Genomic DNA, 27,543 nt, shown 5'->3' with positions numbered 1-27,543 from the left:
ACATGCTTTTTAAAATAATTTCTTAGGAAATGAACTACAATTTGAAAAAGTCTTGACAATTCAAGCAAAAATAGCAATAAGAATGGGAAAAAAATCTGGAATGCCATATACTAAAATATTCATAGTAGTTAGCTCTGATGGTCAGTTACAGAGATATTCTCATTTTTGTTTAACTATAATTTCCAATTTTACACACATATAATAAAGAATAATATACATTAAACATACAAAATCAAATATTAAAAAAAATTTTAACCATTTTCTATCTGAAATTTTATTTGTGATAAATACTTTTTTGTTGAAATATTTCCAACATTTCAAATACTAATTTATTATAGATTGGAACATTAGGAAAAACACTAATACTTATTTCAATAGTCTTAGTCTCAAAATGATTTTATATTTTCAAGTGTTGTAGGCTATCACATATCCTTTATATTATGTGTTTAAAATTGATACACATTACTAATAAATATAAAGTTCATAGTTCTTACCTAAATTTGAAACTTTGAAATTATAAAAAATTGTTTTTAAAAATCATCATTGTATTTTTACCTGTAGTTGTTAGATTTACAAGCAAAAATATAGCAAAGTAATCTTTGCTTAGAAACTTTGTTTCTATGGTTCATTTTTCTTAAGAAACTTATAAAATGGGCATAATATTAGTAGTAACCCAATAAGGGTACTGTGAGGATTAAATGAGAAAATAAATAAATAGCTTAGCACAGTATCTGGCATACAGTAAATGATAAATATATTTTAATCATGAATTATTGTTCTATGTCTTTATTTTAAAAATTTAAACTAATTACCTTTACTTCAAAATATAAAGTTAACTAATTACTATTTGACCATCTAATTTTGAAAGAATAACCATGTTTCACAGTACTGCATATTTTAAGGAATGATAGCCCATTTCATTTTTTCCTCTGAATATAATTTTTAAAAAAGGAATCTTGTTGAACATAGTTTTTGATAATGCCAATTCACCACAATACCTTGTCAGAAGTATTACATATTCTTATCAGGAGCAAAAGTTTTAAAGTTAAATTTAGGTCTGATTCATTTCACAAACTAATAGAAATACTTAAGGATTGGGCCTTGCCATACTGAAGGGCTTCTGTGCCAAAGAAGTTTGTTACAAATTTAGCCATATCTATGTCTCTATAAAGTAAGTATGAATTATGTGAACAGGGGAGATAAGGTATAGATAAAACATTTATACTGGGAAAGTACATTGTACTTACATCTGAATTTGGAAGAGTCCAATTTTACAGAATTAATTTCAAACACAATTACTTTGGTAAGAGATGATTTGGGAAAAGCTGCAAAGTTGCCCAGTTTCCCCAAGGTGCCTGTACAACTTGCTTCAGCTATAATGGATGCAAGTTTGATTATTTACCTACCTTCCCAGAATCAGAGAATATGATTAAATGTTCAAGCTTCAAAGGGATTCTCCTCAAGGAAAAAAGTAAATATGATCTAAATGGATATCCTGCTAGTGATACAATAATCACACAGAGAATAACTATTTCAAGTTCTTCAAAATATAATACTTTACTTGCACATCCCTAGTGTGACATAACAAAAAAAAATTACTAAACAAAATCTTATACTATTGTCAGTAATCATATTGTTTGTTGGTAGTAGTGTTGTTAGTCTGTTACTGTTTTGCTGAACCTACTGCATTTCATAGGATGAAGCAATCGAACAGTTACGTGATATTACTATCATTCTATCATTTTTGGTGTCCTAAGTAATTTTAGCATGAGACAAAGTAGATACATATATAAGAAGGTAAGTAGAACCTAGAGTATCTTGATGTATTATGTATACACATCTGTATGTATTTCTTAGTTCTGCCCACTGAAAAGACATAAACAACCAACTGAGTAATGAATAAATCCCTCACAGTTAGTGATTTTCAAATACCATTTCCCAGGCCTTCAAGGAAAACAGTGGAGTCCCAATCTGGGGTAGGAAATGTACAAGATAAGCTTGGACTGTACTGTGACACAGATAGAAAGAAGCTATTAAGCTCTACAAGGATTGTGCCAGCAGGACTCAGAAGTCAACATGAAGAGATTCTTACTGGCCAAAGATGGAGCAATTTGGGATTCTAAAAAAATAATAGTTGCAATGGATGGAAACAGTAAAGTACATATTAATTATTACATATATTAATACAGTTGATGCTAAATTTTGTATGTACCAAATACATCTAAATATATTTAGTAACAGTTGTGTAATACTGAATATATTAAACAAATTGGACAATGTATAATAGATGTACTATTCCTCCTTTTTCAGAAAATATTAATCAACTGTGTTCAGGGTACAAAGACGAATAAAACATGGCCCCTGACTCAGAAAGCCGCAGTTTAAGGAGACAGGCATTCACATAAGTAAGTTAAAATATGTAGAATCTCAATGTCTTCGTGAAGTTTAAGCTTCAATAACTTTACAAGTACGAATGCCACAAAAATATAGAAATCAACATGTGAAAGGCCAATTATTTAAAATTTTAAAATACAGGTATATTTCTCATTAAAATGCAAAGTGACCACTGTGTTGTGCTATATACCTTGCTCAAGTCAAATTTCAAAACTTTGTAAACGCATTCATCAGCTCCTGATTCTCAGTGACTAAAAGGATTATACCTATAATCTGAGCTTTAAGATTATTTAAAGAATAAAGTACTGATGTATACTTGACAATTCTGACACAACCAACAAGACAAAGTCTAAAAGAGATACATCCCGTGACTGAGGTGGATAAGGTTTTCCACCAGTCTAAAAAACTGTCATAAATATTAAAATTAAAAACTTACTACTTGAAATAAACAAAACCAAATGACTATAAAAGAAATTGGAATAGTCAAAGGATGTTTGCGTTATGCTTGTAGCATACTCACACATGCGAACTTATTAAAGCTTAAATCCGCACCGACACATTTGGGACACTCACAATTACTATAATAAAGGCAAAGTCATAGGGCTGGGGGAGCAGAGGAGGAAACAACTAACTCTGCCTTAAAAAAATCAGGAAAGGTGGCTTTTAATTAGGTCTTAGTATCTGCTGGCTCACTCTAAACAGCTCTCAACTCCTCAGAACTATCTGCTTTTGTTACACATTCCCTCCATTTATTGATTGGCTTTTCTTTTTTTCCTCCTAGTAAACTTATTTCTTTCTTCAACTGCTCACTACTTTGAATAACTGCTTCTACCTTCTTTCAGCCAGATCGGGTTGTTCATTATTGAAGCCAAAGGCTTTCACAAGGGTGCGACGCAGCATAATAAAAACCAAACAGAACAGAACAATACAAAAAAGTACATATTAACCTGCTACTTTATATTAGGGAGAAGAACAGAAACTAAACGACTATGTTCTATTTACTTAAGCTATCATGTTAAGGAGTTCATTTTATCATGCTAAATATTTAAATAGCCCATACTCTACCTTAGGGGATTCATTTTATTAATAAGTTATTTTATTTCCATCAAGACATGAATTTAAAATATTGGCTTCTCAAAAGTGGGTTTTATTAACACTTAGGGCCAAATATTTTCCCAAAAGATCATACCCCAAGTTTTAAAAAGAAAATAGCACTGAATATGGAGAAATCCATATTTTAAAGAACCTATTCATGCTAAGAAAAGGTACACCTCTGACGTTCTACTTATTTTTAGGTTAGGACTAAATTTAGATTTTTAAAATTGGATTTAGAGCTATGCCACTATATACTCCTAGGAATTCTCTTCAGTGGCTCATGCTGTCTTTTACTGTGAGTGCAAAATGACATTTGCAATTTCTTCTTTATCTTTGTCCATATAACGCTTCTACAAACCATGTGTTGCACATTTAAATGCATCAAATTCCTAATAAGATAATACTCATAAAGATAGAGAGTGTTTCTTCAGTTTTGATCATTTTTTTCTTTTTGAAAAGCCTAAGTATGCACAGAAACTGTCTCCCACAGATGAGCTACGTGCCCACACAGGATCATAATCAGTTATTGTTTTTGTGAAATAGTGATGCAACTGCCATACTGAGCAGAACACATAGAAACACTTCTATCTTATGTGTTACCATTGATGTTCCATACTTTGTCAACACATTTTAAGCATCCTGGGGTCATGATGTTCAGTGAAAGTAATATTTCTCATTAACTGTGTATTATAGTCATAGGAACAGCTCATAGGTTATAAATATTTAATACATAAAGCAAGAGAGTGAAGAAAAATAGTGTATGTTTCTAATGCTGTATACAATTATATTTCATGGAACTTTATAACTATAAATACCATAAACTTTCATGTCTCTTGTTGGTATATTATAGTATACTTGTACATATAATATAAAAATATTATTAGTTTTTTTTTTTTTTGAGACAGAGAGAGCATATGTGCATACACAGGGAAAGGGCAGAGGAAGAGGGAAAGAGAATCTCAAGCAGGCTCCACACCCACCTCAGAGCAGGAGGCAGGCTCTATCTCATGACCCTGAGATCATGACTTGAGCCGAAATCAAGAGTCAGATGCTTAACCGACTGAGCTACCCACCCAGGCGCCTTTAAAAATATTGTTTTGCTTGTACATAATATTTAAATAATCCATCCATGCACACCTTTAATAATGGCACCTTCATACCAAATACTTCACATATTCTATTGTCAAGGTACCAAAATGTCTTCAATGCTTAAGCGATTCATATGAGTTAGTGTTAGTTTTATTCATTCACTCATTCATTTACTCCATTCACCAAAAAAGAATTCTGGGGCATCTTGTAAATGCAATTCAATGTCAGGCACTATTACATAATCAAAGATAAATTAAACTTGACCCTTGGCCATCATTATTTCATTATTTAGTGGAGAAAACAATCAAATAGTAATATAAGGTATGTGAAAAATACTAACAGAAGATCCCATAAAAAGCAGATAAATCCTAACTTGTTAACTGTGGAATGACCTTGTAGAGGAGGTATTTTACTGACCTTAAATAACTTTTGAATCTGGAAGTTGGGGGTTCACGGGGAAAGAACACTTCAGCTTGTGTGAACACATGAATGAAGGCATGATGAGAAGTAAGCACACCAGGCTAGAGCATAAGATATGTGGAATGAATGCAACAGGAAACAAAGTCTAGAAAATAACATGAGGTCATATTGTGGAGAGCTACGAATACTAGCCTGGAGAAATTTTGTTTTGAAGGGAATAAAATTTTTATTTTTCAGTAACAATTTATTTTGAAGCCCCATTCAACGAAGACAACACTTAATTTGGTCAACTGATAATTGCTTGTGAATTTTTTTCAGGAGCATTTGAAGTCAGGGTAGCTTACATAGTGCCATGGTTGGTGTTCAACAGCCACGTTAAAATGGTGAGTGTGTGTGTTGTGGGCAAGGGGAGGAGGAGTGGAGTCCACACTCTCTGGTCCAGCTAACAACTCTAATAGCCATCTCTTCTTGTTCCTTTTCTCATAGTTCTTTTTCATTTCCCTTAGTTATAAGAGTAACTTTCAAGTCATGTCTCAGATAATGAATCTCTATAATTCTGTGTATCTTCCTAGATATATCAAGTAGACATTTCATCTCTAAGGAGGATGGAGGAGTGCGTATTTTACTCTGATTCAAGGAAGTGCTCAGAGATGTCTGAGCATAGGAAGTATGTGATCAAATATACGTTTTATGAAAACAATGGGGAAGAAGTTGTGGATTTAAAAGGGAAAAAAGCTGAAGGCAGCAAGATCAGTTGGAATGCTCTTTCAATAGAAAATGTAAACATGTAATCAAAGCTTGAACTGTAGTTATGATGGTGGAAACCAAGTTGAGGAGAGGTGCCTGACATACGTGTAGCCAGGAATGAGAATTGGGTGACTGATTCATACATAGAGAATAATGGGGAGAGGAAAGTTAAACATTACTCTAGGGGTTCAAACATGAGCAAATGGATGAATGGCTGAGTAGAGATGTTAGGAGAGACTTTGGGGAGAATAAAATAATTATATTTTGGGCATGTGAAATTAGAAGTGGCTGAAAGACAGGACATTTTATACAAAGCTGTCCAGCAAGCAACTGAATAAACTGAATTGGATCTAAAATAGAGCCAGATCTGGGAGTATTTACACTGAAGAGATAGTTAAAGGCACAAGAAAACAACAAATTCATTAAAAAAGAATATGTGTAGTGAGAAGGTAGCAGAGGACAGAAGCTCAGACAATGCTTACATTTAGGAGCAGGACGGAAGGGTTAGTTGTGTGGCCAGGAGTAAAGGGAGAAAGTGGTATTACAGAGACATATTTATTAAAGCTTAGAGCGATAAGAGAATTATCCTAATTATGTTCTATGTCTGTGCTGCTTGAAATTCAGTAGCTTTTAGACATATGTGGCTCCTGAGCAATTAAAATGTGCAAAGGAGGAACTGGATTTGTAATTTTACTTAGTTTTAATTAATTTAGATTTATATTTCAGTTGCCACATGCAGCTAGTGGTCACCATGCCAGCCAGAATGTCAGGTCTAGAGAAATATACTATGGTCCTTCCAACAGTTACAAAATGGGAAGCCATTTAATAAGATTTTCAAACAAATAACAATAAAGCAACATCTGAAAAGAAAGACATGAGAGTTTAGTTTCCAGTTATTGACCAGATGCTTCGCTTCTTTTTTCCTTCCGCAAGAGCAGATTCCAGTCTATTGTGACATCTACAGTAGCAGCATAGTACAATGAAAGCAATTCTCTCTGTAGGATGATATACAGAAAAGAGCCATTAAAAGGAATTCAAAGAAGTCATCACCTAGCTTTGTGGGCACAGAGAAAGCAGTGCCAGGGGTAAAAGATTTGCAATGAATGGAAAATAAAAGTCCAGACTAAATTTGGATTCTTCAAAGAGCAAAAGCTGACTGAGTGCCTTGAGTGAAAAGTACGTCCATAGTGAAAAGACAGTCATTGGTCTTCTTGAATGTGTTATCAAAATGCTCCTGTTAAATTTCAGATATATAAATGTCCTTGGCAAACAAGGCAGGCAGAGGTATAACCAACCACCCCCAAGCACCTCCTTGGCAACACTTTCACCATTTTGACTGGCTTAATGACCAAAAACTTGTTGGAACAGTCTTCTTGCTATTGTTTTGGGAATGAGTAGAGTTCATGAAGGATGGTATCTCTTGAAATTTTAAAGACGTTATTTATTTATCTATTTTAGAGAGAGAGAGAGAGTTGAGCAGTGGGGGGAGAAAGAGAGGGAGAGAGAATCTGAAGCAGACTCCACGCTGAGGACGGAGCCTGCCTGAAGTGGGGCTTGATCTCATGACTACAAGATCATGACCTGAGCTGAAACCAAGAGTCAAATGCTTAACTGACTGAGCCACCCAGGCACCCCTCTTGAAATTTTAAAATGACCCATTTTGAAAAGAATCCGCTAAGATTTTCATTAGGTTAAAAAAGGTATTGAGTTGTAACATACAAAGAGCAATAAACAAGGGATGGGAGAATGTGAGTGGCCATGACCTTAGTGGTCGTCTATAGTCTATCAGTGAACATAGCCGTATTCTTCTGCACCTTGCATCATATTGCTCTTCAAAATTCTGCCCAGTTCTTCCTCCCTCAGAGGCCATCTAAAATGAAGCCCTATCTGGCTTTATTATTTTTTTTAAGATTTATTTATTTCTTAGAGAGAGAGCATGAGTGGGGTGAGGGGCAGAAGGAGAGGGAGAAGGAAGAGGAGAGAAGCAGACTCCCCGCTGAGCATGGAGACCAACATGGGCCTTGATCTCAAGACTCTGTGATCATGAGCTGAGCTGAAATGAAAAGTCGGACGCCTAACCAACACAGCCGCCCAGGTGTCCCCCAGTCTGGCTTTAATCTCTCTAGTCTTCACTTCACAATGAAAGACTACTGTCCCAATAGTTGAATGGGTGTGGCAACTAATCTTTAAGCATATAGAGACTTGGGAATGTAGGCAGAAGTAAGGCTGATTGTTTTTTTCAGCATCCTAATGGCTCTGTAACAAATCTAAAAACTACTGAGGCTTATCAAGATTGAAGTGTCAAAAGGGATAAAAAGTAAAAATGTCAAGTTAAGGTGTTAATGACCATAAAACTCATTAGGGTGAGACTGTGATCCCTGTAACTTTAATAGCTTAATTTTGACAACTTGAAGAAGCAGTGAGCTAATCCCCATCATGAGCTTAGTTTGTTTATTCTGCATGTCTTGAGTGAAGACCTAAATATTTTTGAAAGGCCTGGGTACTATATACTAACTGCACAGATATTATGTTTCCATCAGTTATCTGTTAGTCTTTCTCTCTCCCATTAGATGGTCAGTATTTTTAAAGAAGGAACTGAACAGTCTCTTTTAATCCCTCAGGGTGCTCTGTACACTCTATAGTCTCAATTTACCAGTTATGAATATTTTAGTCCATTGACTCTCTATTTTCACATTCCGTAATACACATTTCACATTGGCTTTAGAGATTAGGTACACAAATGAAACTTTTAAAGCCATTTTTTAAAAACAAAATTTGTAATTGCCAAACTAGCACAGTACATTTAGTTTCCCTACACTCTAATTTTGTGCCAAAATAGACTGAATTTCAGTTTTAAAATTATTTTAAATATGAGTTTGGTTTTCAACTTTAATCTGCATGATCTCAGCAGATATTTTCAACAAAAATAATTGGGCTTTCTCTGCATGCATGAAGATTTTTATTATGTAAAAGATGTCAAGAATTTTATATTCATACAATAAAGCTAACATTTCTTTGTAATAAAAAGCCTCTCTAGCTTCCAGACGTTCAAGTTACTTACTGAAATGACCATCTAATACATCATAAAGGAAAGAAAATGTATAGGGTCTAAGTGATGAGAAACAATTTTTCCCTTGTGACAAATTCAACTAAGGAGTTCAAGCAAAGATAAATTCTATGATCCATCATAAATGAAAATATAAATTAAACTTTACTTCATCAGTTCAAGATCATCCACTTGGCTGCCAGAAAAATAAATGGAAATTATGGTATATTTGAAACAAATTCCAAGTATTAGTTTCAAAAATTCCTTAGACCATATATATGTTTGTCCATTTTATCTATTTAGATTGCATCTTCTTGGACAAAATGGAAGCATTTCTTTTCACTATATGCAACATCTGAAAAGGTAACATTGATACCAAGCACTCAATATTTTTAGATCATTGTTGATAATAATATATTTAAATCCTAATAAATACTAAATTGTCCAAGTAATAGTTCCAGCCTACATCTAGGCTTAATTTTGTACACCCTCAAAAATCATTATCATAAATAATCAGTATCCATTTAGGGTTTCTAGTAGTAACACTGAGTGATTATAAGACAAAATTTTATGTTTTGGAAAACTTTAAAAGGTCTTCTTCCTCCCACCAAACCTATCGTCACCAATATTGCAGTAGATTATACTTAAAATACTAAGATACACACCAGTGCATAAAAACACACCATTGAGGAGAGAGAAGAAATTCTTCAAACTCAACCTTTACTAACATATTTTTTTGGATATTTAAAAATTTTTCCACATAATTTAATTTTATGGTGCTTTCCTTATGTTCAAAGAAACAAGATTATTGTCCTTAAAATTCTAGTATAATGCTGTACTGGAATTCTTTATGGATTCATTGCTGTGCCAGACCTGTATTATGATTTCTTTTTTCTTTTTTTTTTTTTAAAGATTTTATTTAATTACTTGACAGAGATAGAGACAGCCAGCGAGAGAGGGAACACAAGCAGGGGGAGTGGGAGAGGAAGAAGCAGGCTCCCAGCAGAGGAGCCTGATGTGGGGCTCGATCCCATAACGCCGGGATCACGCCCTGAGCCGAAGGCAGACGCTTAACCGCTGTGCCACCCAGGCGCCCCTGTATTATGATTTCTAAATATACATTCCCTTTTTTAGAGAAAACGTAAACTTCCCGCAGCTACTGAAGTCAGTGATGGCTATATGACTTATTTTGTCCAATGAAATGCGAGCAGATGTGCTGTGTCCCATTTGCATGCAGAAACATTAAGAACTAGTCGATAGTTACACCATGCTCTCTTTCCTCTCTGCTGTGAAGTGAGGAGGATGTGGAGTACAGCTATAGTCATCCAGGCTGGATATGAAGCATGAGCACTGGACATGAGTGATATTAAAAGTACAAATATTTCCAGGTTGCTTATTATTGTAGCATAATCTAGCTTAACATGACTGATAAAATCTTCCACCAGATACAAGGGATAAAATTAGAACACACATGAAAATGAAGACCTAACCAACGCAGAGTTTAATGCAATAACTATGTTTTTTTAAAATGTAATCTCTAGCTCATTGTGGGGCTTGAACTCACAACACTGAGATCAAGAGTCACATACTCTGCCGACCGAGCCAGCCAGGTGCTCCCATTCCATGAATTTTACATGCTGTACTTCATTTCAGGAAATGTCCTACTTTTCAGACATGCTATGTCTTTCCTCACAACTGCAATTTGCAGTCAGCCTCAGACTGCATTCTCTTAGCTTTGTGCAAATCTAGCTTTTCACCATCTTGTGTTTGTATATAATTTTTGCCTCATTTTATTAGTCTTGTTCATGCTCACTTGTCCTAATTACTTAATTCTGACCAGTTCTTCAATCTGCCACTATCGATTATAATTTCAGTCCATTATTTCACTTGTGTTAGAGCCTGATTTCATCTGAATTATCTGTCTGATGTTGCTGGTCATTCTGACCCAACCCAAGGAACCTGGGTTATTAAAAACTACTTTGTCAGCAGAAACAAATGCCTTAGAAAATTGGTGCCTATAACTAGTACCTCTCTATATATTTTTTGGTACACTTTAATCTTTTATAAGTATGAAAATCTGTGTAATGATTTTGATGATAATCCATGTAAGGCATAAAGATTCATAACATGTTAAAAATGCTATTACTGTCTCTTCTTATTTTATTAACCCTAGTTCCCAGCACATTCCTTTCTAATACAGATTTTCCCCTTATTACAAATGCACAATGAACATTTTCATTTATATCTTACGTTTGATGTCTTGAACATGTTTAATCCTTTTGGATATGCATTTATGGCACCGATTGACTATGAACAATTGATAACTAGAGTTGTGAACTCAAAACTTTAACTAGACTCCTTTATAAATGTGTGGCCTCTGGGCTGATATCACCTGTAAATAGTGGAACCTACTGATCCACAGTTCTCAGCCAACCTATGGTAGAGTCTAGGGAATCTGCATCTTTATAAGCTTCCCCAGGTGAATCATAGTCCATGGACCAGCCTTTGAGAAAACACCATTCTTGAACACATATATTTTCTTCTCACCTCATACTCATCTCATTCTAAGCTAGTTAACTATGTGCACAGTGGTTATCAACTTTGGCTCCATATTAGAATCAATTTAAAAACTACTGATGCCGGGGAACCTGGGCGGCTCAGTTGGTTAAGCATCTGCCTTCGGGTCTGGTCATGGTCCTGGAGTCCTGGGATCAAGCCCTGTATCAGGCTCCCTGCTCAGCGGGGAGCCTGCTTCTTCCTCTGCCCCTCCTCCTGATTGTGCGCGCACGCGCGCTCTCTCTGTGTCTCAAATAAATAAATAAAATCTTAAAAAAAACCTACTGATGCCAAGCCTCGCAATAAAGAGTCTAATTTAATAAGTCTTATGGGGCACAGATATCAGTGCTTTTAAAAAGGTCCTCACTTCATTCTAAGGTAAAGCCAAACTTGAGGAGCAATGAGCAGAAAGTATTACAATGTCAAAGCATGGATCTAAGTCCTGGCCATGTCACTTATCATGTCACTTTCCCTCTCTGAAATTCCATTTACTCACTTACAAAATTGAGATAATGACATTTGGTCTACCTACTTCGCCGGATTATCGTGAGGAACAAATCTGATTCTGATAATGTGTTGTAAAAGCACTTGGCCAACCTCAAAATAGCAATGTTATTATTCCCTGCCCATTAAACTTCATATAGATGTTTTGTTCTTCCTAATAATTTTTAAATGTCTTAAGGAATAGGGTTTATCTAGATAGGATTTGAGGAAGGGGTACAAAAGTGAACAGAAGAGACCATGGCAGTATACATTTCAATTCTAAAAGGCAGTTCAGTTGGGAGAGAGAGCAGGAAAATATTTCTGTAGACAGTTTAAATGTGAAGAAACAAAAGCCTAGTGAGATACTTAGTAGGGTGAGGAGGGCTGTGGAAAATAGTGAGACATTAAAATGGAAATTAACAGTTATATTATTAGTAACTGCTGAATAGCACAACTGTAGACATTTTGAAAGGCATTTTTAAATGCCTTTCAGGATGGCACTTAAACTGTAGTAAGATACATCAAATAGTTACAGAACCAGGACCAATAAAAGTATCTAATCGAACCGTTTGATTTTTCCTGCTTAGGTATCTTTATAACTCCCACTGTGGCATTACATAGTCTCATAGCATTATATTCTATATTCCTTTATGGCTCAGGTTTCCAAATTTCGTATCAAATCAAAACTGGAATTTTTAAGCTACAAAAGCATTCCAAATGATACTCAAAAATGTACACATGGATTTATTTGGGGAGGTTGAGCAGACTGGACAGTAATGGTAACCTTTCCTAGCTCCAGAACCAGCCCTCTCCTCTTAGATTCTGGTCCTCTCCACAGAAACCTCTCCTCCCCTCCCTGTTTCTCCCCTCCCCTTCTCTCCTCTCCTGTTCCCTCCCCTCCCCTCCCCAATTCACTAGCTCATTACCTGTTTCACGGAGGAGATTGATACTGTCACCACTGTTTCCTACCTCCCCCACTCATCTTCCTGGAGTTGCAAGGATTAATAGGAGAAGGAATAGGAAGAAGCGGCCTTAAAATTTAAAGGACTAATTGTGTATTTGTAATAATGACAATAGACCTGGATTTCATCAACTTTGAAAAGAATTTGTGTGTGTGTGTGTGTGTGTGTGTGTGTGTGTGTTAGTTCTCTTTAGGTCTTCATCAGCATCACAGTGAGTTACAGCAGCTAAATCTACAACCTGTAGCCCTTTTTTTTGGTGGAATTTTAAGGGGAAAATGAGTCCTTTCATTCTTTCAACAAACATCTGTTTGCCAGGCACTGGAGACACAGAGATGCATGAGGCAGATATGTGCTTTCACCAAGTCTCTCACAGCGAATCTTTTCTTAAATGGACTGGTATTACTTTTGATTTTATTCTTTAAAAAGAATCATCATGGTACAAGACAAATGGTAACATATCAGGGACTCTCTTCTCAATTTTATTTTATCACCTGTAGGGATAAGAATCACGTAACCCATCCTTCTGTATCTGCTTCCATGTACATAACATAGCAACAATGGTAAAAGTTCTATCTTTTTAGGGTCTTTGTGAGAAAATTTTAATAGCCTCTTAAAAGATGAAATGCATCATAAGACAGCATGGCAAACATACTGAATTCAGAGAGTAAGAAGACAATGAAAATACATTACATAAATAAGCAATAAAACTTTCAGAACAGGATGTGGCACAATTATAAAGATGAGCATGTGCAATACTATGTAACACAGCAATTTCCCTCCCATGTAATATATTTAAAAGTAGGTATACATCCAAATGTCCATGATCAGGAAAATGAATAAATATACTGGAGTATATACACAACTAAGTATTATATGAAGTGAATGAACTACAGTAAATGGACAAAACAAATGAATTCAGAAACACAAATCAAGTGAAACAAGTAATATGCACAGTGATACCATTTTTACAAAGCTCAAAGACAAGCATAATTAAGTGGGATGTTTAGAAAAGTATATAAAGCTATTTTAAGGAGGGGTGCCTTGTGGCTCAGTCGGTTAAGCGTCTGACTCTTGATTTCAGCTCAGGTCATGATTTCAGGGTCGTGAGATTGAGCCCCACGTCAGGTTCCGCGCTCAACGCGGAGTCTGCTTGTCCCTCTCCCTCTGCTCCTCCCCCCGCTTGCACACACACTCTCTCTCTAAAATAAATAAATAAATAAAATCTTAAAAAAAAACTATTTTAAGGGAAAAAAATTAATAAACACCCTGAGAAGAGGCAGGGTGATGAGATAGGGGAGGAGCACAAATGTAACTAAAACAATATTGGTAATGTTCTACTTATTAGATGACATATTCATGAGTATTTGATTTATTATTATACCTCATAACATACATATGACCTGCATTCTTTTGTATATATATGTAAAGTATTACATAAATTAAAAAATATAATACACAGAAGAAAACAGATGTCTGAGAAATAGTATTCTGCCATTTGCCATGTAAAAGAATTGGATTAGTATAGTACACTATACCTCTAGTTCTGTTATTGCAGATGGTGATACTGTCTACATCTTTAAAAGTGTTTTGGCAGGATGCTCATATAATATAATATAGTCTACGCTTTCAAAAAAAAAAACAAAGTTATGAAAACAATCTATTTCAGCATTCATTTTCATATAATATATAAGTTTTTAAATTTTTGTTCATAATTCAGGCCAGTGTCAGAAAGCTAGAAGAATAATAAGTGATTATGTCCCAGTGTTCTAAATAGTGCTTTCCTAAAGTCATAGCATGCAGTAATCTCATCACTCTTATTTACCTTTTCATTCTGAGCCATCAGAAAACTTACAGCTACCAATAAACATTTTATATTTTTATATCAAGAATGAGGCTTTCTCTATGTGTATATTTACATTTATTTTGGTTATAAGATTATATTTTAGGTCTTTTAAGAGATACAGTCATAGATATGTAATATAATCTCAGCTTTGCAAATTCTATATTTTTAGTTTTACATTTGTCTTTAGAATAAAAGTCCTCAAGTTATCTGGGTACTATGCCTAATAGTTTTAGATCTAACTTCTGATTCAGTATATAAGGATTATATAGAGAAGTTTAAAAAGATACTGGTTTTGCTACTTCATGATGAAGTAAAACAGCTGAAGAAAACAAAGGATTAAGTATAATTACACTGAACTAAATACACTGTTTAAATACAGAGTAAAAAAACCAGAATCACCTTTAATATTTCCCCCCAACAAGTATGCTAAGTAATATAATCCATATTGTTTAAAATTTACATATAAAACTTGTCCTGGTTTTCTGTCTGAAACGCCCCAGTTTCAATCTCAAGAGCCCCAGTCTAATTTTCAGGTCACCTAGAATGTCTGATTCAGGAAGGGTTAAACACTAACCCTAATATAGCAAAAATAGTATTTAAAGTTGTGTCTGAGATGAATGAGAGGCTATCTTGCCTGGGCTTTTATAGGTTTTAATACTGACTACACAAACCATAGAATATATGCCATCCCCACTTATATCCCCACTTTAAAACTTTACATAGATTTACTACTTGAATCTTAATATCCCTTTTACAGCACACATTCTGTAGGACTGAGTATTATACATGGGCATTGTACCTTTACATATTTTGAGTTCTCCATTTTCAACTTTAGGTAATGTGAATATGTGGATAGGGATAGCAAGTTCACAGGGGATCAAAATTTGCTCCTATATTACATGAAAATATCTTCCAGAATATGAAGCACAGTAATCAATTTGCATTAAAATATAAAGAACTTCTTAAATTAAACCAAAGTCCTTTTTAAAAAACCACACATTCTAGAAATAGGTTTTTCTTCACTGCTACACAATACCAAAAGTAAGCAAAGCATCACTCCTTCAAATTTTTGCAGAGCAAAAACTACCTGAGTTTAGAGTTTCCAAGGGCTCTTTTGCTATATAAGATAACTAAAATGGCCATTTATTAAGCTCCCACTGAATGCCAGATTATGGGCTAGATCAATTTCCATTATTCACAACAACCCTACAATAATTCAACAAGGTGTGATCCACTTTTACAGGTAAAACAAAGTGTATCAGAGACATAAATTAATTTGTTAAAGTTCATTCAGGGTGTCAAGAAGCAGAGCCAGGATGATGAACTCAGATATACTTTATATCAAAGCCCACTACACTATTTTGCCACAAAACATAAGACTAAATGATATAAAATATCAACCACCCAAGGGATGCCTGGGTGGCTCAGTTGGTTAAGCATCCAGCTCTTGATATCAACTGAGGTCTTGATCTCAGTGTTGTGAGTACAAGACTTGTGTTGGGCTCCACACTGGATGAGTGTTTTTCTTTAAAAATAAATAAATAAAATAAAATAAAAATGTCAACCAAGAAGGTAAAGCAGGTACTATTCATACAGATAAAGTATAATGAAGCAAAATATAATAATAGCTATTGTCAGAAAATTTATAGGCCAAATTTCCTTCCATAAATCCTTAATGAAATTTATTTATTATTATTAAAGATTTTACTGATTTATTTGAGAGAGAGAGATAGTGAAAGAGATCACAAGTGGGGAGCAGAGGGAGAAGCAGACTCCCCATGAGGAGGGAGACCGATGTGGGGCTCGATCCTAGGACCCTGGCTGGGATCATGATCTGAGCCAAAGGCAGACACTTAACTGACTGAGCCACCCAGGTGCTCCAATCCTTAATGAAACTTTAAAAAATCACTTCTAGGCTATTTATTTTTAAAAAATGCTGCAATCTCTATTTTTTATTTTTATTTTTTTAGTATTCACAAATATATGCTGTAAGAATTTAAACCACAAATACCAATTCAATAAGTCCTAAAAAAAGCTCTTCTTTTCTCTTAAGTGTTTGTCTTGAGTAAATAACAACCTGCTTAAAACAGGATAGATTAGATTCAAATAGGAATACAATTAAAAAAGGGCAATACACTCAATATGCTCATTTATATTTTTATTTTAAGTGCATATTTAGAAAATACTTCATGAATAATTTACTTTTACTGATTTGTATTTAAAATAGTGTAAAAGGTAAGAAAAGTGGTTAGAAAACACACATAATTCAGACAGAGTTGTCCATCAAAAATAAATGCTTTCAATATTGATTTTTGAAGAATATTTTTTCCATTTTCTTAAATAAAGATTGAAAAATAAAAAAACACTGGTCAGATTGACTATTATCAAGAAGACAAAAAGTAACAAGTGTTCGTGAGGATGTTAAAAAAAGGGGAACACTCATATGCTTTTGGTGGGAATGTAAATTGGTGTCACCACTATGGAAAACACAATGGACGTTCCTCAAAAAATTAAAAATAGGATTACCATATGATCTAGCAATTCCACTTCCGGATATTTATCCAAAGAAAATGGTAACACCAAAGAGATACATGTTCATTGCAGCATTATTTACAAGAGCTAAGATAAAGAAGCAAACTGTCTATCCATAGATGAGTAGATAAAGATGTGTGTATACATACACACACCCCCAATGGAGAATTACTCAGCCATAAAAAAGAATGAAATATTGCCATGTGCAACAACATGGATAGATCTAGAGGGCATTATGCTAAGTGAAGTAAGTCAGAGAAAGATGAATCTTATATGATTTCTCTTATATGTGGAATCTAAAAAAGCAAGCAAGCAAACAAACAAAACAAAACAGAAACAGTCTCACAGATACAGGAAACAGACTGCTGGTTACTAGAGGAGGAAGAAGTCAGGATGACAAGAAAAATAAGTAAAGGGGATTAAGAGGTACAAATTTCCAGTTATAAAATAAGTAAGTCATGGGGATATAATGTACAGCATAGGAAATATAGTCAATAATACTGTAATAACTTTGCATGGTGACAGATGGCAACTAGACTTACTGGGAGGCTCATTTCATCATGTATAGAAATATCACATCACTATATTGTATACTTGAAACTAATAGGATATTTTATGTCAATTATACTTCAATTTAAAAAATAATAATTAAATTTAAAAAATAAAAGAAGTAAAGTACATCTGATGGGTAAATGTAGAGCAAAATGGAACAAATGAATTGTAAGAAAGTCAGACTTACAATTTAAATACAGATATTTATTTTAGGAAAGCTCAAAGTAATAGCACAGTTGTTTCTGGTGCTTAGGTTGGGATGTGTGTAAATATTCTTTATAGTTCTCCGTATTTTAAAAAATTAATGAATATTGTCATTTTATAAACTTAAAAAAAAACAAAGTCCTAAAGAATACAAAAACACTAAATTCAAAAAGATATATGTGCCCCTATGTTTATTTCAGCATTATTTACAATAGCCAAGATACAGAAGCAGTCCAAAGGTCCATCGATAGATGAACGGATAAAGAAGTGGTATATATATACAAGGCAATATTACTCAGCCATAAAAAAGACTTAAATCTTGCCATTTGTAACAACATGGATAAATCTAGAGGGTATAATGCTAAATGAAATAAGTCAGTCAGAGAAAGACAAATACCATATCATTTCACTCATACATGGAATTTAAGAAAACAAAATGAACACAAAAAAAGAGAGACAAATGGACTCTTAAACAGAGAAAAAACTGGTGGTTACCACAGGGGAGATATGGGGGGATGGGTGAAATAGGTGATGGGGATTAAGAGTACATTTAGCATGATGAACACTGAGTAATGTACAGAATTGCTGGGTTACTATACTGTACACCCAAAAATAATATAACACTGTATGTTAATTACACTGGAATTTTTAAAAAGTCGTAATATGAACAATGAAGTAAAATTTTAAAAAATTATGACATAATACTAAACATGAAATAAAATAAGCAAAATGATGATGGGGATTTTGAGTGGAAGGATTACAATGTTTTTTTTTTTCTTTTCATAACTTCAAGTTTTTCTATAAAGCAGATATTACTTTTGTAATTTTAAAGATGTAGAAAAAAACTATACTATGGGATGTACTATATATAAACGTTTACACTGATGGCATGCAATATCAATGGAATGAATGCAAGCAAAAGATCTAAGAACTCAACATCTAAATGAACTTTCAGGTCTTGGTGATGATTCTCTCAGTTAGATTTTTTGAAGAGCACATGCTATTCAAATTTTAGAGGATGGAGAAGGAAAGTGGACTGAACAGTAGGTAACAATTACATACTTAAAATAGGATGTTTTAAGAAAGGTTTCTAGAATTTCCTTTTTCTTTGCTTTTCTTTTCAAAAGTTAATTTAAACAATCTCATGTGAATGGTTTCACTCATTTGTGGAACGTAAGGAATAGCAGGGAGATAGGTAAGAGAAGGAAGGGAAGAATGAAGGGGGGTAAACAGAAGGGGGAATGAACCACAGGAGACTATGGACTCTGGAAAACAAACTGAGGGCTTCAGAGGGGAGGGGGGTGGGGGACTGAGCTAGGCCGGTGATGGGTATTAAGGAGGGCACGTACTGCGTTGAGCACTGGGTGTTATACGCAAACAATGAATCATGGAACACTACATCAAAAACTAAGGATGTACTGTATGGTGACAAACATAACATAATAAAAAATTAAAAAAAAAAACCAAAAACCAAAAAAAACCCCACAATCTCATGTGAGAGACTACTGATCTTTTCTCTTTTTTACCCAACTTTCAGCTGGGAATGGTAAGCTAAAGTAATATTTCAAACACTATTCAAAAAGACAGTGATGTCCAAGGACAGGGAAAATGGATCTAAAAAGGTTGAAAAATGAGAAGCCCAAAAGAAAAGAGCAAGACATTTTAATACATACAGTTTAAAGGAGACATTTCAGGTAAAAGTAAATTACCAGAACCTGAATTTTAAAAGGACTTTTTTCACTTTGGTATACAACATTTCAAAACCTGATCTAAAATGTTTCACAACCTGTTGAAATTTTTCTCTCAGCATGTAATTCAGATGTCACTGTATATGCAGCTAAAGAAAACTAACACTAAATGGAGAAAAAAATCTGTGTATATTCATTATTTAAGACAAAGTTGTTACTCTAATTCCTCTTATCAAGTCTCTTTATTTCTCACCCATTTTATACATATTACTTTCCTTTTTCCACTTCACATGTATTTTAATACATCTAATTTGATTCTCACAACAGAATTACTTCTGTTTATAGATGGCACAAGGAAATGCAAATGGTTCGTCATGAAGCAACGGAGCTAAGCCTCAAGTCTCCCAATACTCACTATTCCTACCCTCAGTCCCTTGCCCCAAGTATTCTGAATTCCATCAAAGTTTCACTTTACAAACTGATACTTTTGTGCCCACTTCTTAACTAGGAACAATCTAATCATTTTTGTGTTTGAAGTGGAAAATATAAAAATGGCACAGTAGAGTAATTTTAGATCAAGCTGTTACCTTAGAGGGCAGGCATCATGGAAATTATTTCAATACTGACAAGAAGTGCGTGGGTACTGGGGCATCTGGGTCACTCAGTCAGTTAAGCGCCTGCCTTCAGCTCAGGTCATGATCCGGGGGTCCTGGGATTGAGTCCTGTGTATTAGGCTCCCCGCTCAGTGGGGAGTCTGCTTCTCCCTCTGCCCACCCGCCCTGGCTTGTGCCCGGTCTCTCTCTCTTTTTCTCTCAAATAAATAAATAAATAAGGGCGTGCGTGCGTGCATGGGTACCTGTCTTCATTTTTCTGATTCAGTTGCTAACAGTGCTCTAAATGAAGCTTCAGTTCTCTGAGAATTCTTTTCATTCACGATTTTAAAACTAGTTTCCCCTTTTGCTCAAATGTGTTATTACAACCAATCTTATGAGGAAAGGAAAGAGTTGAGGGAGGGATCTCTTTAAAAGACTTTAAATACAACTATCTAAACCTATCACAACTGTAAATAAGTAAAACAGAGTAGATTAAGTAAATTCCTCCAAACAGAACTTGTTAAAAGAAATTTATATATCTTTCTGCTCTAATGTTAGCACCACTTTAAATATAGGTAGCCAATATCAAGAAGCACTTTCCACTTACTTCATAGTACCACCCCTTTGTGTTAAGAAGGGAAAAAAAGCTATTTGTGACGATTTATTTTTAGATATTGATCATCTCCTCTTGCTGCAAAGGGAATAAAAATAATTAAAGTTGAGTGAAAAATAATTTGAAGTACAGCATATTTCAAAGCAAAACTATCATCATAACTGTTCAGATGAGATTTCTTGAAAGCCCGGTAATAAATGCATGCCCTAGATATTTTTTTTAAATCTACACTTTACTTATTCAAATTGGCCTCTTTTACTGGTAGCTTAAGTTTAATTCCTGTCTTCAGATACTGCATACAATTCCAAGTGAATGCCGTGATTAGTGTGTATACAATGGCTGAATGAGACCATTAGATGGACACTGACTGTAAACTACATCATTTGTTTTAAAATAGAGTTAAGTATTCATCTATGCTGTGCTCTTTTATCAAACAAAGTAGTATTACTTTAATGTATATAGCATTCATTTTTTTTTCTGACAACTCAAATTCATTTTAGAAAATTTGGAAAATAAAGAGTATAAATGAAATGAAATCCCTCATAGTTTCATTATCAAGAAACAAACACCTATTTTTAAAAGATTTTATTTATTTATTTGAGAGAGAGAGAGACAGAGATAGTGACAGAGAGCACGAGTGGGGAGGAGAAGGAGCCTGATGCAGCCTCCATCCCAGGGCCCCTGGATCATGACCTGAGTGGGATAACCAACTGAGCCACCCAAGCGCCCCAACAAACAGCTGTTTTATTTCATTATTTTATCCATCAACCTCATTCCTATTGCTACAGTAGGCAATAACAAACCAGAGCCCAGAAAAACTTGGTACCAAAGATATGACATCATATAACAGTAGAAAAATAATAGATTATTTAAGAGATGATTTACAAACACTAATATATCATGCTTTAATTGAATTTCCTCTAAAGAAATGTTTTGTGTTAAGTTCTCTTATCTGGGGCACCTGGGTGGCTCAGCCAGTTAAGCGTCTGCCTTCGGCCCCTAGTCCGGCTCTCTGCTCAGCCTGCTTCTCCCTCTCCCTCTCCCTCTGCCTGCTGCTCTGCCTACTCATCCGCATTCTCTCTATCTCTAATAAATAAATAAAAAAATCTTTTAAAAAAAGATATGTTTTGTTAGTATTCTATATTTGCATAGTGTTTCAGGAGTTTTGTTCACTTTCATTCTAGCATTGGAATGTGGTTATGAGGATCTATCCTCTTATTTTAACTCATGAATAAACTAAGATGTAAAGTGATGGGTATCTCTGGATATCTCTGGGGTTCTTTACATAACTAGCAGAGACAGAACTACAGGAGATGAAATAAAATGAATAACAATTTAAGCATTTAATTCCAACTTTTTCTTGGAAGAGTACAAATGAGCATATGCTAGCCACAGGGGATAATTGGGTGTCAGGTCAGTTTATTTTAACAGGTATGTAATGGGCACCTACAAGACATCATTCTCGTCTTCAAGGAGTTCATAATCTAATGGAAGTCAGGTAATTATTATTCACAGCAGAATATAACTGCCATAGGTGAGATGTGAAATGCTCTGTAAAGTAAGTTCAAGGGATTTCTATATCTGTCCACACAACAAAGAATTATAACTAATAAGTCAAAAAAGAGGACAAAATGGAATAATAAAAAATAATAAAAATGTACAGAGAAAAAAGAAAGAACAAAGAACACATGGGAAACAGAAGACAAACAGCAAGGTGGTATATTTGATTCCAATCATATCAATAGTTACATTAAATATACGTGGTCTAAGTATGAAGAAGGTACAAAGAGTTGTGGGAAATAGTAACAGTTTCAAGAATGAGGCACTTCCTAGAGGCCTTAAAGAATAGAACATAATTTTACCAGACTGAGACAAGAAGATATACGGAGCATGTTCTGAGGAGACCCCACACCATAAAAAGATAAGACTACAAAATCTATTTTACCAACAATAACTCAACCACACAAAGTGGACTACAATTACAATTTATGGGAGTACCTGAAGATAAAACTGAAATTATGATAGGACCATACTTGGAACTGCCTTGAATTCCAAAGAAAGGAGTTTGTAATCAATTTGGAAATCAGAAGAAAATTGCTAAAACTAACGAAGCTGGGCTTTGGGATAACCAGTATGACAATGATAGATTCTGTACTCAAAAGTAAAGTAAATTAGGATGTCATGAAGATGTATTTTGTTAAGAGAAATTGGTATCTTAACATTTACTCTAAGGTACAACAGAAAAGGGGAGCCTGGGTGGCTCAGTTGGTTAAGCGTCATGGTCCCAGGGTCCTAGGATCAAGTCCCACATCCATCTCCCTGCTCTGTGGGGAGTCTGCCCCTGTGTTCTCTCCCTCTCTCAAATAAATAAATAAAATCTTTTTTTTTTTTAAAAAGATACAACAGAAAAGACCTAGTTAAAGTGGATGAATTCAGATATCTGGTCAGGTACAAGTTGGGATGGGGTGGGCAAGGCAAGAACCTAAACCAGCTAGGTACAGAGGTTTTTGTTCAGAAGCATCTTAAAGGTGACACATGGAACAGGACATGTGATAGGAAAATGAGAGAAAGAACTGTGACATATGTTACAAGCTGCTGAACTTTAAAAAATAGAAACAGGTGATGTTAGAGCAACATGTCCTATGAAGAACAAGGCATCCTCTTTAAAACACAGCGTACAGTGGGTGGAGAGTACAGAAGGTCCTTCTACATCTGAGTATATTTGGAGTATTTCAGTTATTTGGAGGGTTTTCATTAATTCTGTATGTGGTCAAGTCGGAATGTACACACAGTTCAACTTCTGAAAGCATCTCTCGCTACTCTACCTAATGTTTCCTGACCTGTAAACAGAAACACTTATACCTGTTAATGCTTTGAAGCAAATTCCTAAGGAGAATGTCAAATTCTTAAAGAGAATGTTGGGCCACACAATGCAGCTGTTAAAGGTCCTGCTGAGAGCATAAACAAGCCTCTGACGGCAATATCAGAATGGCATACGTTTATTGTGAAGTAGTTGTCAATAGCAGGTATTTATACATTCCAGAAACAAAAGCTGAACCACTTGTTACCTGGATGGTAGGTTCTTAAAATAGCAGAATGGGTGGGAGTTAGTCATATCTGACACAAACCACACTTTCACCACTGGACAATCTCTCTATAGGAGATCTTAATTCACTGAAAATCATTTCAGCCATTCTTCTCAATGTAACATTTGAAGAAAAACTCTCCATTTATGACCTCACTCTATACTTAAGTAAAGCTAATTTTTTTTCAAGATCACTTTGTTGATACCCTTTTGATATGGGAAAACATAGAGAAAATGAATACACCTGAATACTCGTCCTTAAGATTGTCAAGAAAACATCATAATTGCCATTTAGATTTGCAGTCTTGGTTTACAAAGCAACAGAGAGTTGGCCAATTACTCAAAAGCAAACTTTAAATAGGCTAATCAGGTCTAGATGTTTGGAGGTGAGGCAAGAACTGAAAAACACCCACTTTCTGTCATAATTATGCTTGGAAATGAAGTTATCTTGCACGCTGATAGCAGATGGATTGCATTCTCATAGAACTGACAATAAACAGGAGTTTCTTGTGTATAAAAAGTTGAAAATTATACTTTTAATCCTCACATTTAATTCCACCATATGTCAATTGTTTTGGGTCTCATGTATAAATTAATTGCTTACATAACAAATATAATACAGTTTTCACAGATCTGGACATGTAGCACTTAATAATTCTTGTTTTATTAGGATTGTTTAATATAGATTGTTACTGAGCACATATCTATATTAAAAGGCTATGAGAGATTATCATACAAATACTGTGTAATATATATCCCTAAATCAGAGAAAATTTCTCTCTCATAGTAAAAGGGAAGAAACTAATAATCTGTTATCCATACCTCAAATCTTTGGTTTAGTTTAATGCCTTTAAAAGAAATAGAGCTTTAGAAAATACATTTTTTAAGAAATGTCATTGATAACAAAGAGCTATAAGAAAAATAACCCATAGATTATATTATTGCTTTTACCCCTGGTTCCTAGAACAATGTAGGAGAACCAGAATCACCTGAAAAACTAGCAAACATGCAGATACCTGGGCCCTCCCCACAGTACATGTGGGGTGTATTCCAAGTATCTGAATTTCTAACAGGTTTTCATGTGATGAAAATGCTGCTCATCCACAGACCACACGGGCCTACCATTGCCCTAGAACACAGGTCAGCTAAAGACAGCACAGGAGCCAAATTCAACCTGTAGCCTTTTTTTGCAAAACAAGTTTTATAGGCACATAACCACCCCCATCCATTTACACATTGTCTACAGATGCTTTTGCTCTACAACAGCGGAGTTGAGTAATTCCAACAGACACTAATAGCCTGCACTACTTAGCCTACAAAACCTTAAATACTTAATATCTGATTTCTTTTAGAAAAAGTTTATTGACCCTTGTCCTAAAATGCCACTCTTCTCCCGTTTATCCAGTTGAGATTTCTGAACAGAAGTTAAATCTAAGGCTATCAAATATAAAGACTTGCAGTGAGACCATTAGGGTATCTCAAAGCTCATAAAAATGTTCACAGACTTCACGCATGTCTCTCACTAACCACGAGTTGCTTTCTCACTGCCATGATAGATAGAATCCTGATGAACATCTGATGTGTTCCACAATTAAAAGTCACAAAGTTACTCTCCTTCCTATAATTATCCCTGGTAATAAAGGCCAGGGAGTACAAGAATAAATTAAATCATCAACTTCCCCAATAATTTTCTGTATCATCTTATTTTCTCGTCTTTCTTTCTCCATCACTAGATAGGTTAACAAACGCTGGCACCTGAGAACAACAGGCTGCCATTGGGGTTTACACAGCCTTGTGACTATGGGCCTCAGACTTCTCAGCTGTGTTATTACATTTAATTAAATGCTGTAAAATATGTACAATAGTCAATTCACCACTATAACGTTTCTCCATATCTTATCCTAGTCTTGATTCAAACATATATAGTAGCTGCAGCACTCCTGAAGGCATTTGATTTGGGGATCCATGGGTTGGATAATATTCAAAGTGAAAAACCAAGACATGTAAATAGATCACTTTTAAAAGCTATTATGTACATTTTTTCACATGTGCAATATATAAGTGAAACTAATGGTTGTACTAATAAAGAACAGTGTCTTAGAGCAAAAGTCTTAGATTGTTTTATCTAAATGGGGCAATCTCATTTTGTGAAAGGCAGTACAACCCTCCCCACTAAAATGTGAGACTACCAGACTTACAATCCTATAATGATTTCTCTAGAGGTTCAGTTTACTTTTACATCTTCTGGTAAATAAAACGCTTGTTTATTGGGCCATAGGAATAGTTTCCCAAACCATATATCTGGTTTATTTAGAACCATTTCTCTTTGCGTGAGAAACTCCCAAACTAGTATCTTATAAACTCTTGGTAAAAAAGAATACTTTGCATTGTTAGAATATGAAATAGATAATAAATTAACAAAAGGAAACGTCAGCTAATACCTGTTGCACAATTGTTGTCAATTCCAAGCAGAGCTGTATGACATTATTCCTTGTAACTGAATAGTCTGTGACAGCAGCAAATGGTGACCTATAAAAGGGAAAAGGAAAATTGTGATTAATAGGAACAGATTTTGAAAAGCCCCCAAATGCAATAGCCTTAAGTTAAGATCTTGAATAATAGGAAATGAGTTGTTCTTAAGTTTACATAGGGATAAAAAATATTCAGGACATAGTTTAGAAAAAAAATTCAGGAAACAGCTTAGAAGAGAGTTAAACTCAAGAAATATAATGTTTGCTTTTCTTTCTTTAAATTTATTTATTTATGAGAGAGAGAGAGAGAGAGAGAGAGAGAGAGAGAGGGAGAGAGAGAGTCCATGGCAGGGAGGGGCAGAGGGAGAGACAGAATCTCAAGCAGACTGACTCAGGGCTCAATCTCAGGACCCTGAGATCATGACCTGAGCTGAAACCAAGACTTGGATGCTTAACCGACTGCACCACCCAGGCACCCCAAAAAACATAATGTTTGCTTTTTATCAAATTTCTTTTTAGTTCTTAATATTTATTGGTTCTTTTGTATTTATAAGGTCTCTTCACTACATCTCTTTATGTGTCTGTTGGCCATCTGGATGTCTTCTTTGGAAAAAAGTCTCTTCATGTATTCTGCCCATTTTTTAATTAGATTATTTGTTTTCTGGGTGCTGAGTTTTATATGTTCTTTATATATTTTGGATACTAACCTTTTATCAGATACATTGTTTGCAAATATCTTCTCCCATTCCATAAGTTGCCTTTTAGTTTTGCTGTTTCCTTCACTATGCAGAAGCTTTTTATTTTGACGTAGGCAGTAATTTCTCTGACATTGACCATAGGAACTTCTAATCCTTACTGACTTTATGTCTGGTAGTTTTATCAATTTTGAGAGAGTGAATATGAAGTATCCAATTATAACTGTGGATTTGTCTTTTTCTTCTTGTTCCATCAGTTTTTACTTCACAGCTCTCAAATTTGGTACATACATCTTATCAGCAATTTCTGTGTCCTCTCTTTAAAATGTCTATGTGCTCACCTATTACATTCTCGTATTTTTAAAATACAAAGTTAATATTCACATAGTACACATTAACACTCTGCTTCTAATATGTTTGTTGCAAGTATTTATTTTTCCCAGTTTGTCATCTGTCTTATACTTTGTCACATTTT

General features: G+C 34.7%; 1 protein-coding gene across 4 annotated transcripts in view; it reads right to left on the bottom strand.

Annotated features, from left to right (window-relative positions):
• The window catches only part of CNKSR2 (connector enhancer of kinase suppressor of Ras 2), a 251,661-nt gene that overhangs the window by 152,650 nt on the left and 71,468 nt on the right, over window positions 1-27,543 (bottom strand). For all 4 annotated transcript variants that reach the window (XM_044377559.3, XM_044377556.3, XM_044377557.3 and 1 more), the window contains exon 4: window positions 26,344-26,431. In XM_044377559.3, the coding sequence (XP_044233494.1) occupies window positions 26,344-26,431 (88 nt within the window). The remainder of the gene's footprint in view (window positions 1-26,343; window positions 26,432-27,543) is intronic.

The sequence above is a fragment of the Ursus arctos genome, chromosome X, assembly GCF_023065955.2.
Source record: "Ursus arctos isolate Adak ecotype North America chromosome X, UrsArc2.0, whole genome shotgun sequence".
Lineage (NCBI taxonomy): Eukaryota > Metazoa > Chordata > Mammalia > Carnivora > Ursidae > Ursus > Ursus arctos.
This window is presented reverse-complemented; position numbering and strand designations above follow the sequence as displayed.